The sequence below is a fragment of the Citrus sinensis genome, chromosome 9 (assembly GCF_022201045.2).
Source record: "Citrus sinensis cultivar Valencia sweet orange chromosome 9, DVS_A1.0, whole genome shotgun sequence".
Taxonomy (NCBI): Eukaryota; Viridiplantae; Streptophyta; class Magnoliopsida; order Sapindales; family Rutaceae; genus Citrus; species Citrus sinensis.
The window spans coordinates 31,554,485-31,569,399 of record NC_068564.1 but is presented as its reverse complement, the minus strand read 5'-3'; the positions used below and the strand labels follow the sequence as shown (position 1 = coordinate 31,569,399).

Below are 14,915 nucleotides of genomic sequence, written 5' to 3'. Positions count from 1 at the left end.
TTCAGATGGGCAGACAAATCAAATACCATACACCAACTCAAATAGCCATGCTTGATGCTTTGTCCTTTTTACGATTATTATTATTATTATTATTTGTATGTAAAGCTAAATATATAACATGCTATCAATTCCATAATGGTGCTGCTTATAGGGAGGTTTTGTTATTCAACAAAAGTTTGGTCCGTATAGTCAACTAATTTAAAGCAAAATGGATTGCTGTAGAGTTAAAGATACAAACTCTCAATATTAAGTGCTGCCTTAGGGTTCTGATCATGCGTATCCCTCTTAATTTATCCTTTTTGAGTTTCAAGTTAAATAAAGTATCGCACAAGGCCACTTAGGCAATAACTTTAGAGAACGTATGGGGTTGGCAGATTAGTGCCTTCAGGCTTCAACAAATCAACTTTGTTGAGGACGTAAGCAGTGGCGCAACCAGAGATTTTGATCAACGGTGGCCATAACGGTAATAACATAAACTAAAACACATAGTAAATGCAGATTGAGTTCCCTCGAGGGGAGACTTATTTAAAAAATCCACCCTCCCACAAATATGAAAGTGGGTGCCCCCAAAGGCGTGGTTGGATTGGTAACAACATGAAACTTGTAGCAGCTGACCACTCGAGTTCGAGTCTTGGGGAAGAAAAGGAAAAAATAAAAATTATTTGGATTTAGCCCACCCAAGTAAGATTTAGGCGTTTCTTCTTGGGCTTAGAACCCTCTAAGTCACATATATGCAATTGGGCCTCACCAAAGATTACTGTAGTTTCTAAACTATCTAAATTGTAGTATTGACTCTTGAGAATGGGGAAAGTACTCTTTTCCCAAAGAATAAAGAGTTTTTTTTGGTGGGGGGGGGGGGGGGGGGGGTTTGTTGGAGAAAAAGAAAGAGAGAGAATCACAAAAAGGGGTAGGATAACATTGAAAAGTGATATTATTACACTGTTGTGAAGAATCTTTCAAGTCATTCATATGTACAATGATCAAGCCACGGAGGAGATTAGCATACCACTCCACAAAATTTACATGAAACCCTTTAAACCAAGGTTAGCAATATAAACTAAAACTAAACTCAGATTTGCAAAGTATCCTAGAAGTGGTCTATAAATAATGAATGAATATGAGTCGTTATTTATAATAGCCTAGAGAAATGTGGAACAAAACCTAGAGTTAAAGCAGGCATTTCTAATAGCACAATACCTTGTATTGTTGTTAAACACTTTCATCACCATATCCGTCATGCTTTTCTCCATTCTCTTTGCTCAATTTTGATTTTGGTAAAGAGGAACCATTTTGTAGGGATGCTTTACTTGATTGATGCTTTGAGTTGCATAAATTAAGGTATGTGTAAAAAGACATACCCGCAATAGCTACAAAAGCTCCACAGATACTAGTTGTGCCCGGATTTGCACCGAAAATGTAGTAGTTTCCCAAAAGTATAATACATGTCTTGAATTGTCCAAGGACGACATGAGATATGGCTGATGTAGCCCTGGGAAAGGAAATAGAACCAAAAAAGCACAAAATTAGTAACCTAAGTTAAGAAAATATATATGTATGTACATCTGATTTGAACCTAAAGACACTCGGGACATCCAGTTTGAACCTGAAGACACCAAGGACGATAATGATAGCATAAATTCAAAGTGACATAAGACAAGTGAATATGTTTTTACAATTTAATAGGAGAAGCCAACGTCCCTCAGTGAGTTCAAAAGTTTTAAGTATTCAAATATTCATTGGACAGAATGTTCCAGAAAATAATTTGAATTTTGGCAAAGATTAAATGATCATCTTCAAACTACAGCATCTGATATGTGATTTCCAGGAATGGTGCATTGAGTTGCATTTTTCCTTCTTGAAGTCTTTTACCCAAGAACAGTAATTAAGTTTGCCCAATTACTCACCATGAGTTACCCAATCCAGGAAGACAAGGCAGTCTACGGTCGACCACAAATGAAGACAATGACTGAAACTCATATATTTTCCAAACCCCAAAACAACTCCCCACCCCAAACAAATACAAACGCATGCACACACACAAAGGGGAGGACATTGCTTGGAATGGTTTAACAGAATGAAAAGAATCACTCACCCAAGTGCCAAAGCACCTGACCACTGCAGCAAGAAGCCAAGAAAAGCAGACATAAGAATCGCCAAGGTGTTACTGAAGTTCCAGTTGAAGGAGAGAACACCAGGAGGATCTAAGCATGGAATCAAAGAACCGAGAAAAAGCAAAGTGATTGGGGTTGTCTTCCACATTAACCTGAAGAACAATTTTTGGTAAAATGAAACTTGGTAAATTGCTAATATGAAGTATTATAATGACGAAACAATGTTGAGAACAGTTGAGTAGTTAAGCAAGCATGCAACATACGCTAATGCTGTCCAACTCTCTCGCTGCTGCAGATTGGACCAGAGAATTTTGTTAACTGCACTGGGTACTATCCACGCCAATGCCACACAAGCACCAAACAGACTAAATTGTAAATCAGTTACCGTAGCAACAGCAACACCAATAGATACCGCCGTAAGTGTAATGACCTGAAATATATCATGGAAAAGTTTCGTGCGGTTGAAAACTAACAGCATTTCATGAAAACTATTGTTACTGTCATAAGTGGTGTATCACAGTACTAATGAACCTATCATCAAGTTAAAGTAATTGTCACAAAAGCCTAAGTGTAAAGTGTCACAGTCTGACAAAAATCGGGTCATTTAGAACTTTTCTTGGAATCTGAAAGTAGGAAGATTCTACAGGCATATTTACTATGCAAACAATACAAACATTGAACCGCTTTTCGCAGCTTTTTAATGTATCACAACCTATAAGACAATAGGAAAACCTCAAGGGATGCACAGAAGGAGATATTAGATTACATAAAACTTACAAAAATAAAATTTTTCTTCTCATTCTTTTTTCAGTTCAATAGGTTCACGAGCAAACCTTCAAATAGGCACCTGAAAGTTGTAGGGCTTATCTTAATTAAGTCAAAAACAGGTTCCATCTCCAGTTATGTTATTTAATAACCTGTTACTCATACCTCAGTTATGAGGTTTAAAAGAAACACTCTCCCATATGGAAAAAAAGGTTCATAACTCACATCCAAATATTTTCCAATAAGACAAATCATTACAAAGATGTTGTGCAATATAGAGGGGAAGCAGGAATAAGAATAAGAAGAAAAATCTGACTGAAACATGCACCAGGTTGCGGAAAATCATCAACTTAAACCCAACTCTATTGTATACAAAATGTTCAACAATTTATATTCTCCAGTAGCCTCTCAAACATACACAAACAAGTTGATGTCAACCACAAGTTCAAGCTATGATTGCAGGATGTCATTCATGAACATAGTGTTAAGAATTTTCCTCCGTAACCTCAATGATACACGAAATATCTCTCTAATCGAAAAATGATAAAAATCATTGAAAAAAATCTACATATTCACAGTCTACAATCTTGAAGTCTAACTGACAAAAAAAAAAAAACATCATTTTTATGTGCATCCATGTTGGATGTGCCAGAATGGAAAAGTTACCTTCAATACAGAAACTCTCTTTCTGTAACATATAAATTCTGCCAAAACAATTGATGGTGTAACAGCAATCTTAGCCATTTGATAAAATCCCACACTGGAAAAAATGAAATAATAATAATAATTTTAGACTTTAAAACAGGGAAACTAAGTGTGGCAAATAGGAGTATGAAATCTCACCTGTTGTACTTCAAACTGACATTAGCGAGGCCGGTGGAGAACGACATAACAAATCCAAGAGTAAATAAAGATAAGAGGCCTGATTTTGCAGGAGGAGATGCTGGGAGAAGAGCAAAAGCATTTAGAACGGCCATCAAGGCCCAGCTTACTGCATAGTGAATAAAACTGAGAAAAATGGGGAATTGGAACCCAATATTTTTAAGTACCTGAAGATATTAAAAAAAAAAAAAAAGGGATAAGATTCAGTACGGAGTAGGAAGCCGCCTCATTTAGAAACAGAAAGGGCGATAAGGAAATTCAACTCAATACAAACCCATTTGTTCATGAAAATAATGCTGACAGCAACCACAAAATTGAATGTAAGAGAAGCAATGGGCCCGCATAAACGCTGCTCCTGACGCTTTGCACCATCGGGCGAGCGAAATCTGTTAAAAAGAGAGGCTTGCAGCTCCTCCAGAGCTTTTCCTGAATTCATAAATTCAAATAAATAAATAAATAAAATACTCTCATTGCCTTGTCTTCCTCCAGTACTTCAATCAAGCTGATTGCATTTTAGTGATCCTGAACTAAATCCATTGTGTATATTTCTTTCATAAATCTCTAATAATGAAAGCACGCTGTAGCTGAAATGCACTACTCATGATGAAAAACAAAAAAAAAATGAAAATAAAATTAAGCACCTCTTTCGCCAGCATCACTATCCTTGCGCTTCAGGATTTTCCTCACATCTTTCTTCACCAAGAAGTTCAAAATCTCACGACTATACACCATTTTCATTGCTTCTAATTCTCTCTCTCTCTCTCTCTCTCTCTCAAATTAGTAAAAACGAAAGAGTAACAGACAAGAAGAGCATCTCATAGACTCATAGTAGTATTACTATTTTTTAAGTCTTTTTCTTTTTTTAAATACAACGGCAGGAAAAAGAAAAAAGAAAAAAGAAAATGAAATCAAACGGGAAAGAAGAAACACGTGGAACCGAAATAAGCGTTGATTGCGGAAAAAATGAGGAGAGAATGAAAAATCACGGTGTTCACCGACCGACAGCGAGGGCTGGTAAAGTGTCCCGGTGTGTGTTTTTTTCCCTTCGGGTACGCGTGAAACCTGTTTGCTTTTGTTTTTTTTCGGAAAGCGCACGGGAGAATTTACTTGTGGCTGACACCTCTATTGACCGCGACGTGCTCCACACCACCACAGCCGTCGGATCTCCTTCCTTCCAAATCAGATTCTGTTACATCTCTTGATGATTCCTAAGTTCTGCTGATGACAGTAGAATCTCTGATCTTTTTCCTTTTCGCAAAGAAAGACCCATCTTTTCCACTTGCACAAAACAAGCCCCTTGTTTCTCCATCCCATACGTATAAATTGTATTATAGTGTGTTCGGAGGATGAGTTTTTTTTTTATAATTTTATCTCACACTTTTAAACAACTAGTATTTATGAAGGAGGATGAGTTGTTTACTATCATCCCTATTGCAATAACTACATATTTAATTTGTAAGTATATACTTTAATGATATATTTATTTATTGAGAATAGAAATGAGAATGAAAGATGTGTTTACTTGCTTAAATAAGAGGCGGAATATGAATCCTCATTCTCTTGTGGAGAGATGAGAATAAGATTCTCATTTCCTAAAGTGGTCATATTACTCCACTTATATGTCAGAAATTTGTATTTTATTTTTTTATTATTATTATTATTATTATTACTATAACAATGATAAATTAAAGTCAATCTAGTAATTTGTAACTATCCATTCTAATTTTAAGATAAAACAAATACATCAATAACAATACAGTTCATTTCAATTTGGATTCCCACGATTAAAATAAACAGCTTATTATAATTCTCATTCTGATTTCAGCCCATTCTAATTTCATTCAATTATGATTATATTTCATTCTGGTTACTGATCAGTAAACACGCTATAATATTGTGGATGTGGGTACATCGACTTATAATTTTATTTTTATATCACAACAAGAAGAGCAACTTAGTTAGTTTAACCTAGGTTAGGGACTTATTTCATAGAAAATGTGTCCCCCTCTTCCTCGTTTCATTCTTTTACTCGACCGGAAATCTCGCAAATCGCACGTTAAAGCTATCTAGAAGACATCTTTTAATGATTTATTTTGAATCAGCTGTAGATTTATTGTATAGTGTAAGACTGGTAAGTGACCTTCAACTATGTTTTTTAAAACTGTGCTGTGGCATTAAAAGCGTATTTGTTAATTAGAACAACGACTTTGTAATACTAATTTTTTGTCCTTACATTAACACATGCCAAATGGTTTATCATACACAGTAGATCAATTTTTATTATTACTATTCTAATATGAGCAAACTTTCCGCGTTGAATAATGTCTATTCTTTCCCTTTCAATTTTCTTCGTAATCTCCGTTTTCTTATTATCATAATACGTATGGTGGAGAGTGGAGGATGGAGATGGGCTTGATAATGCTAATAAATTTGTGACCATTTTTTTTTCTATAGGCTTGGTGAAATATTTAGGGTCATATCAATAATTATTAATATTTGATTTTGACAACGAAAAGGATCTCTAGCAACGTTGTGTGCCAGGGGATTGATTTTACTCGCGTATTGACGTGTTTTGTATCTTAAATAAGCGGTGCAAACATTAATTAACAATGTTAATATATCAAGAAGTGCCGTGGTAGATAATAAATAAAAAGCAACGCTTTTGGACCATAATTCATTTGCCCATTATAGTGTCACCAAATATTTAGTGCTCTATAATACTTTGTCTATCATTTGCTAATAGTTTATTAAGCTACAGTAACTAATTTACCTAATTAGCATTAACTTGCTGTGGCATCAATCTCTATTCGTATTTCATACTCAATCAAGTGCATTGCGAGCCAGTTTGGTACTGTTACAACTTTTAAAAATAATTAATATTAGCTGAACTGTAAAAATAATCAGTTGTGAAGAGAATTAATTAAACATTTAATAAAATTTATTTTTAAAAGTGTTTGGTAAATTTTGTAAAAATAATCAGCTATGAATTTTAAAAGCAGTCATGAGTGTTTAGTAAATTTCAATATTAAACTACATTAAAAATGTAAATAATTGAATTAGACATAATATTGAATAAAATTTATTTACATATTTATAAGCACATATATAAAATATTTTTTATTATGTATATATGATAATTGATAATTAAAATAAATATTTTATACTATTAGATTTATTTTTATATTTTGTGATCTCAATATGATTGGTAAAATAATAAATTTTTTTAAAATTAGTAATTTTATTTTTAATTAATAAAAATAATTTAAAATTTTAAGATCAAATGATTATACCAAAAGTGATTTCTAAAAAAATTACTAAACAATAATTTTTCAAAATTAATTTTAATTCGCTGAAAAGCAATACAAAACGGTCCCTCCCTGCATGGCATAACTTAGGCCTCAAAATAAGCCCATTTCGAGACCCCATTGTCATCGTTTTTTTCTTTTTCTTTTTCTTTTTTTTTCCCCAGAAAATCGAAAACTGAAATCTGAAAATAAAATCGAATCAACTGAATCGGTCGTCCGGTTTTTATTATTTTTCTCTCCACGCCTTAGTCGTTTCGACTCTGATCCAATTCAGGACGATTCACATACTTCTGCAAAAATGGCTCCGAAAGCAGAAGCAGCACAAACCCTCGCATCACAATCCGACGCATCGCAGTCGTCAATTGACCCACTGTTCCACATCCTCAAAATCTTCCCTTACTCGATCATCCGCCCGCCGCGTCTCCGCCTGAAGCTGCCGTCATTCACGCTCCCATCCCCAATGACCGTCTTCGCCCTCGTCCTCCTAACCTACTTTATGGTCGTGTCGGGCTTCGTCTACGACGTCATCGTTGAGCCTCCTGGCATCGGGTCCACGCAGGACCCCGCCACCGGTTCCGTACGCCCCGTCGTCTTCCTACCCGGCCGCGTCAACGGGCAGTACATCATCGAGGGACTCTCTTCTGGGTTCATGTTCGTGCTCGGCGGGATGGGCTTCGTGCTTTTGGATCTCGCTCTTGATAAGAATAGGGCTAAGAGTGTTAAGGTCTCTTATGCCTCTGCTGGGATCTCTTCCATTGTCATTGCTTATATTATGAGTATGCTCTTTATTCGCATTAAGATCCCTGGTTATCTTAGGTGAATTTTTATTTTCTTTTTTAATGCTGTTCGTTAACTTAGTTTTGATAAGAGTTTAATTGGGTTGTGGATTTTTTTATGGTATTTGATCAGATTGTGTTATACATTTGCAATGAATGAACTGCTTATGAATTCCAAGTGATTAAGATAGTAAGATTTTGCGAATTCTAAGTGATTAAGATAGTAAGATTTTGCAAAATGAAGCACATCTTGCGGCATTATAGCCGTTGATTGAAATTCTTTTCCAATTTTTCCCAAACGTTTGAAATTTTAAATGTGACTGACATTTTGTTGGCGAATGTTTGGAGCTGCTAAACTGTTTGGTGAACACTTAGTTTCACTTGATACCTAATGTTTGCCAATGGGGTGCCCTTTTGTGCTAGATAGCTGGTGATTCAATTTCATGGCAACTGCAGGTTGAAAGTCACAACACCTTACTGACAAAATACTTCTAGCCCAGTCAAATTTGCTTACATGTCTTCTTTTCGGTTGTTTAGATTTTATTTAGGACTGAATTTGAGAATGGATGCTCAATTTTTTGTTGCTGTACTTGAACTAAAATAAGAAGTTTCATGGTTATAAATAATGTTGAATCAAGACTGAATTGGATCAACACTGGATGTTAGATTTTAACCACTCTGCTGTCCTTAGAGAGACAGATCAGCTGCAAAACTAAGAAGGAAGCTGAGAATTCTTAAGGTTAAGAACAATTAAAACAAGGATCGTCCTAAACAGCGAGGGGATTCTGGGTGGACTTTGTATGTTTTGGGGTATTTTTTTTTGGTTATGATAGGGTAATTTATTATAGGCAGTAGGTACTGGATTGTAGCTAGTTACTTTAATTTTGTGTATATTTGAGTCTTTTCCAGGCTTTTCCTGGTTCTGTGAACAGCTTATTCACTTTAGTTTCAAGTTCTGGAATAGTGAGTTGATGTCATGTCATTGAGAGTTCTCTAGAAGGCCCCTTAAAAGTGCAAAGCGTGTTTGAGGGCACAAAGAGAGAGCCAGAGAGTTGAGGGGCTTGGATGTCATCGGTGTAGCTAGAGATTTGTGATATTGGCTTTCTTTGTTGTATGTCATTGGTTTTCCTCCTGTAGAGGGATATTCCTCATAAAATTCTTGTATTCCATGACTTTTTTTTTTTCCTTTTACTTTCTTCATATTTTTGCTTTCGAAGAGCCACCGGTATCCCAATAGTATGATAGTAGTGGTCATGTATGGGCCTCCATGCATGGCATATCAATTATTATGTGCTGTGTGAATGAATATCTGATTGATCTGAACATATATTTATCTATGATTCTTGAGACTGAATACGGATCCATAATTTGCCATTGTTTATGAGTATATCATGGTTTCTGAGTTTGTTTAAAATTCGGTAAATGGTTAAAAAGCAGAAAAGTTGTAGATTTTTCGTTCTCGTAGTAGCCAACAGAAATTGGTCGAAAATCAAATGCTGATTTCTGTGGTCACTTATTTGGGCCTGACAGTTGCTCCCGTTACACGTTGTTGTTATGGTCTATTGAGAGATTTTTGAGGTACAATGAGCCCCTCACCTCTTGGACTTGAACCATGACCTCTCATTTTCGCTATAAGAATTAAGTCAACTGAGCTGTGGTTCGGGTGTTCAGCCGTTTAAGGGCCCAGTCAGAAACCAGCCTTAAATAGTCACTTGATCGGACTAGAGGTGGCAAAAATACCCATCCTGTCTGGATCCGGACCGTACCCAGGTGTTGTGGGCTGGGTATGAAGCCGGGTCGGTTATGGACATCACTTGATAAACCCGGAATTTGAATTTTATTTAAAAAAATTATAAAATATATATTATTTTAAATATTTATATTTATTTGACTCATTTATTATACATATATAAAGTTTATATTTTCATGTTAAATTTTATTGAAATAAATTTAAAACTTATAAAATTACCAAAAAATAAAAAATATATACACATAATATTAAAAAATATAAAATTCAGATACCCGAATTAAAACCTAGCCTGAACCCAGACCGGTTGCATCCGGGCAGTGTCCGGTCATTGCAATACTCGGACCCGGCCCGAAATTTTGCCATTCCTAGATCGGGCACACTTAAAATATCCCATTGTAAGGTTATATATAACACCTATTTTAATTTCAAACAGAACCCTACACGTGGACAAGTCATGACTAACCTAAAGAAGAAGAGATGATTCTCCCTCTCTGTTCAGAGTTCTTCACACCTCTCTCCATAGAACACCTCCAAATTTAATAATTATTTTTTTTTTCGTTTTAAGTTAGATTGACATTGAAATGTTATGAAAAAACTTTTCTATACTTCAAACTATTAATATTATTATTTTGTGAGTTATGATTTATTCAATTATTTTGTATTTATTTAATTTCTTATTGAATCTATTATTTTACTGTTGATTTGCAATTGAAAATCTACTTAAGAAGACTTCTAGTTAAAAAAAAAAAAGAATAAAAGCTAGTTTGATAATGTTGTAACTTTTATAATAATTGTTGTCAGTTGTAAAAATGATTAGTTAAATATTTTATAAAATTTATTTTTTTTAAAAAAAGAAGAGAACTTATAATTTTGACATGGAGTTTTAATAAGATCATTTTGATTTCCATTATTATTCTCATTGAGGTTAAAATTCGTAAGAATTTTCAAGGGGTGTTAAAAGGTACATTCAAAAGAAAGTAAATTGGTTTTATATATTTTTATCTTTAAATATAATACAACTTATATTATGCTGCAATTTGATTTGGGTTATTATCGTGACCTCTCTTTTTTTTTTTAAATTTTCTTTTTATAAACATTAGCTTTTTGAGTCTTTGTCGACTATATTAATAATAAGTCTACTATACAAATAAAAATGTACAGAGTGTGGGACTGCCACTAATTACGAGTTGTTAGAACGTTTATTCACAATAAATTCCTTTGCTCAAAAGCCAACCTCTATTGGTCAAAATTTCAATATCTCAATTCAATTTATAATTTGACCAACGTAGCTTTATAAATTTAATTGAATATTAAGTACCATCTCAAGCAAAGTACCTTCAGTTTCAAATACCTGTTAGATACATCGATACATATCAACCTAGGATGAAGATGGGCCAAGTTCTTACTGATATTTTACTGCCACCTTGATTTGCTCCTTAAAAGAGGTAAAATTACAGCACAGCTTCCCCCGCTCTGTTGAAAATCCTTGAGCTTTCACGTTTCTATTTATTAAACTCACGGAATGGTGCACCATTAATGCTATGCTATGCAACGCTACATGCCTTAATTGTATCGAATTTTGTGTTTGACAAAAAATAAAATTAGATGAACCTTTTGGAGATCTTTTTATAAGAACAATGTATACAAATCAGTTAAATTAAAATCAAAATATTAAGATACAAATTACTATAGATATTAATTTGTAACGACAGAATGATCATTACATCGATCAAACTTAAGTCAACTGTGAAACTATATAAATTAACTGCTCATGGAATGAGCGGTTGCCGAATACCGTTATTCTTATCCTCTAATTAAAATTGGACCATGAACCATCTGTTAGCTAGGACTCCAATTATATATGTGCCTTCTTTTAGTTTAGCATACCAACTATGTCTAACTCAACATTGAAAGGAATTTAAGGCTAGCTTGTAATGGTTGTACTTTGAAATTAATTTTGAAAGGCCGCAAATAAGATGTTTGGAACAAATAAACCCAAGCCTTTTTTTTTTTTGAATTCTTTTCATTTTTCTTTTTATAAATAGATCCCGTTTATAGAACTCTTAATGGCGCATAAAAAAAATGTTTAAGCTCATAATAGGATGGATTATTGGTGACGATTTGTGACATTTTCTTTTGTCGACTGTCTTAATAAGTAAGTCTATTGTCTCGATATAAAAGCATAGATATGGGAATTAACTAATAATTTATTAAAACCTTTCTAAATGAAAAAAAAAATCATAATAAATTCTTTGCGTCTCTTCCATAAACTGTGAACATGTGCCAACTTATATTGGTTAATTCCAGTAACGCCATTAACTTATTATAATTTCATTATCCTCGACAAGTTTAATTGTACATATCGATCAAATCCATCTCAAGCAAATTAGCTGCATATTTACGAAGGAAAGGGATAAGGATGGCGGCCCGTCCTTCACTGAAATTTGGATATCACCTTGTCTTGCTCCTTGCAAGAGGTAACACATATTTTAATGGAGAATGATTCCAATATATTACACTGAACTCCTTATTTTTCATTGGTAATACCTCAATTTCTTTTTTTTTTTTTTGGGATCCTTAACTCGTGATATATTTAATAGCATATTGTGAAATTTTGAGGTCACCAATGAAAAACTTTTAGAAGTGTAACGAAAAATTAGAAACTGTCAATGAAGAGTGAAGGACGAAACTGTATCAAAATCAAAATAAAATAAAGCGGCAAAAAATAAAATAAGGGTGTTTTGAATAAATTAATCTTTAAAATGAATTTTTAATCATTCAAAAGTTTCAGTCTTTTCAATACTTTTCCGTGGTCCTTGTCTTTCGATTCTTGACCATTCACCAACCATGTAATCTACCGACGAGCATGCACCAATCAGAAGTTGCACTGCTTTTCTTTTTTGCTAATTTTCCTTCAAAATAAATAAAACCTCAAAACAACAGAAAATAAGAAACACTTGCCACCCCAGAAGTGACGATAGACAAAACATTTTGTCGGCTAGAAAGTGTTCGGAAGAAATGGTTTGGTAGAAAATGGACTCAATTGAAGTTTCATCATTAATAATAATGATAATAAAAGAAAATCCCGTAGAATTCGCAAAGTCAAACATGTTATTGCATTAACAAAGTATTTTAAGTTTCCGAAAAGGAAGTCATAGTCCTAAAATTCTAACGCATGCCTTTCTTTACTGTCTCTTTTCACATCATATCCTTAATTATCATTATTCATCACTTATAATAACTGATTGACCCACAAAAAAATAAAAAAATAAAAAATCAATACCCTTTCATTACTGTTGCATTATAAAACCCCCCCACCCACGATTCCTCACCCCTGCAGCTTTCAATTATATCCATATCACTCTCTCTTTTCGAAAAACACACCATGGCAGCTGCTGAAGAGTGCAACACAGGGCTCTGCCTAGGGCTTGGTGTAGGCGAGCATGCGGCGGGGAGGCACGAGAGACCCAAGGATAATAATAACAACAATAATAATAAGCGTTCTGCCGCTAGGGCTTTCTTAGACTTATCGTTTACTTTGTGCCCTAAAGATGAAGATACCGGTCGTATGGATCATAATTTGAGCATCGGCTCAGGTTCGAAGATGAGCCAAGATGATGGTAAAGCCGGAGTTGGGAATGGTAATAGCAAGAGAATTAATATTAGCGGCAGGAAGAAACTGAGACTCACTATAGAGCAATCAAGGTTGCTTGAAGATAGCTTCAAATTGCATGCTACTCTCAACTCGGTAACTTTTTTATGCTTTTATAATTTTTTCATGATCGAATGAATAATATTAGTTCATTGCGATTAAATTCTTCTTAATATTATTCTTGGTAGTTTTCCCATGGATGCATACTATTTGTTTCACCTAGAAGATTTTACGAGCTGATGAACTTCTTAGATAGTCCCGTAAAAAAAAAAAATGTCAATTGCCTTCGAATATTACAAATCTATTGGAGAATAATTCTTTTTTTGATGGTATTTTTTATGTTACATTTTGTAATTAATACGAAGTAAATTTTATTGACTGATATTAAAGAGCTTGAATCCAGTCCCAGAAGCAGGCGTTGGCCGAGCAATTGAGTCTGGAACCAAGACAAGTTGAAGTTTGGTTTCAAAACAGGAGAGCGAGGTAATTATAAATATCATTAATTAAGGTGTAATCTTCATTCATTTCTGTATTCTAATTAACACCGTGAGGATCCATTTACGTTGCAGGACGAAGTTGAAACAAAACGAAGTTGATTGCGAATTTTTGAAGAAATGTTGTGAAAGCTTAACCGACGAGAACAAGAGATTGAAGAAAGAATTACAAGAACTACAATCGGCAAAAGCCGGAGCATCGTCGCCATTATTTATTCAGCTTCAAAAGGCTACAACGTGCCCTTCGTGCGAGAAAATTATGAGAACGAGCGATGAAGGGAAAAATGCGGGCGTTAATACTGATGTGGTCCTTAAGAATAACAAATGGCAAAGACGCTTCAATGCCACAAATGAACCTAATTAATTAATTTTGTAGGTTTAAGTTTAACAAAATTTAATGTATATTAGCTGGCTTAAAAGAAATAATTGATGCATATATTTAAGGGGGGATTTAAGTCTCCCTAATTAGAGATAATAAATTATGTTTTGAGTTTCATATGAAGAAATGCGTTATGTTTCCAATGTGGATTGATTTTGTAAGCTACGAATGGTTGCAGGCTTTTCTCTTCCTTGGTAAGCAATTAATGAGGATATTATTCAATTATAGAACATGAATATTTTGAAACTATAGTCAACGTACATCTTGATGGTGTTTGGAAAAAGGATAGACGTGTTTGAAAAGAAATTAGTGAAGGACAAAAAAAAGAAAAAAAAAAAAGAGAGAGAGAGCTGAAGAGGTTTGACCATGAGAATGAGAAACTACGGAAAGAAATAATATTAAAAAAAAAATACCACTAAGTACTAACAAACTCATTGACACAACTCAAAATAAAATCTTCAAATTGAAGCTCCTCTTTCTTTTCCTGGTTGACTCTTTCACATGTGCTGCTTGTAAAAGGCACTTTGATGCTACAGTTAGTGATTAATCAATTAAGAAAGAAACCGATAAAAAAACAGAAAAGTTCAGAGAATTTTATGAAATTTTGTATTATGTTATTTGATAATCCAAAATTTCCATGAAAATTGTGAATAAAGATATTTATTTATTTTTTTTTAAAAAAAAGAGAGAAAATAACCAATATCAAAGTGTGCAAAATGCATTAAGATAAACTTTCAATAAATAACAAAGCAACTATAAATATTTCAGTCATAATTTTTATACGATGCTTATATCATCAAT

General features: G+C 33.9%; 3 protein-coding genes across 3 annotated transcripts; 2 read left to right on the top strand and 1 right to left on the bottom strand.

The window, feature by feature from the left end:
* Positions 1-913: 913 nt before the first annotated feature.
* Positions 914-5,093, bottom strand: LOC102614533 (nucleotide-sugar uncharacterized transporter 1). The gene is made up of 7 exons (XM_006474239.4): positions 4,400-5,093; positions 4,033-4,184; positions 3,720-3,925; positions 3,543-3,636; positions 2,375-2,541; positions 2,093-2,263; positions 914-1,489 (listed from the first exon to the last, which is right to left on the bottom strand). Exons 1-7 carry the CDS (start codon positions 4,494-4,496, stop codon positions 1,210-1,212), a joined length of 1,167 nt encoding a protein of 388 aa, XP_006474302.1. The 5' UTR covers positions 4,497-5,093; the 3' UTR covers positions 914-1,209.
* Positions 5,094-7,164: 2,071 nt separating this feature from the next.
* LOC102614820 (uncharacterized) lies at positions 7,165-8,044 on the top strand. The gene has a single exon (XM_006474240.4). It carries the CDS (start codon positions 7,362-7,364, stop codon positions 7,881-7,883), a length of 522 nt encoding a protein of 173 aa, XP_006474303.1. The 5' UTR covers positions 7,165-7,361; the 3' UTR covers positions 7,884-8,044.
* A 4,568-nt stretch (positions 8,045-12,612) lies between these two features.
* Positions 12,613-14,379, top strand: LOC107176446 (homeobox-leucine zipper protein HAT22-like). Its single transcript, XM_015528962.2, has 3 exons — positions 12,613-13,337; positions 13,645-13,724; positions 13,811-14,379. Exons 1-3 carry the CDS (start codon positions 12,975-12,977, stop codon positions 14,097-14,099), a joined length of 732 nt encoding a protein of 243 aa, XP_015384448.1. The 5' UTR covers positions 12,613-12,974; the 3' UTR covers positions 14,100-14,379.
* Positions 14,380-14,915: the final 536 nt, after the last annotated feature.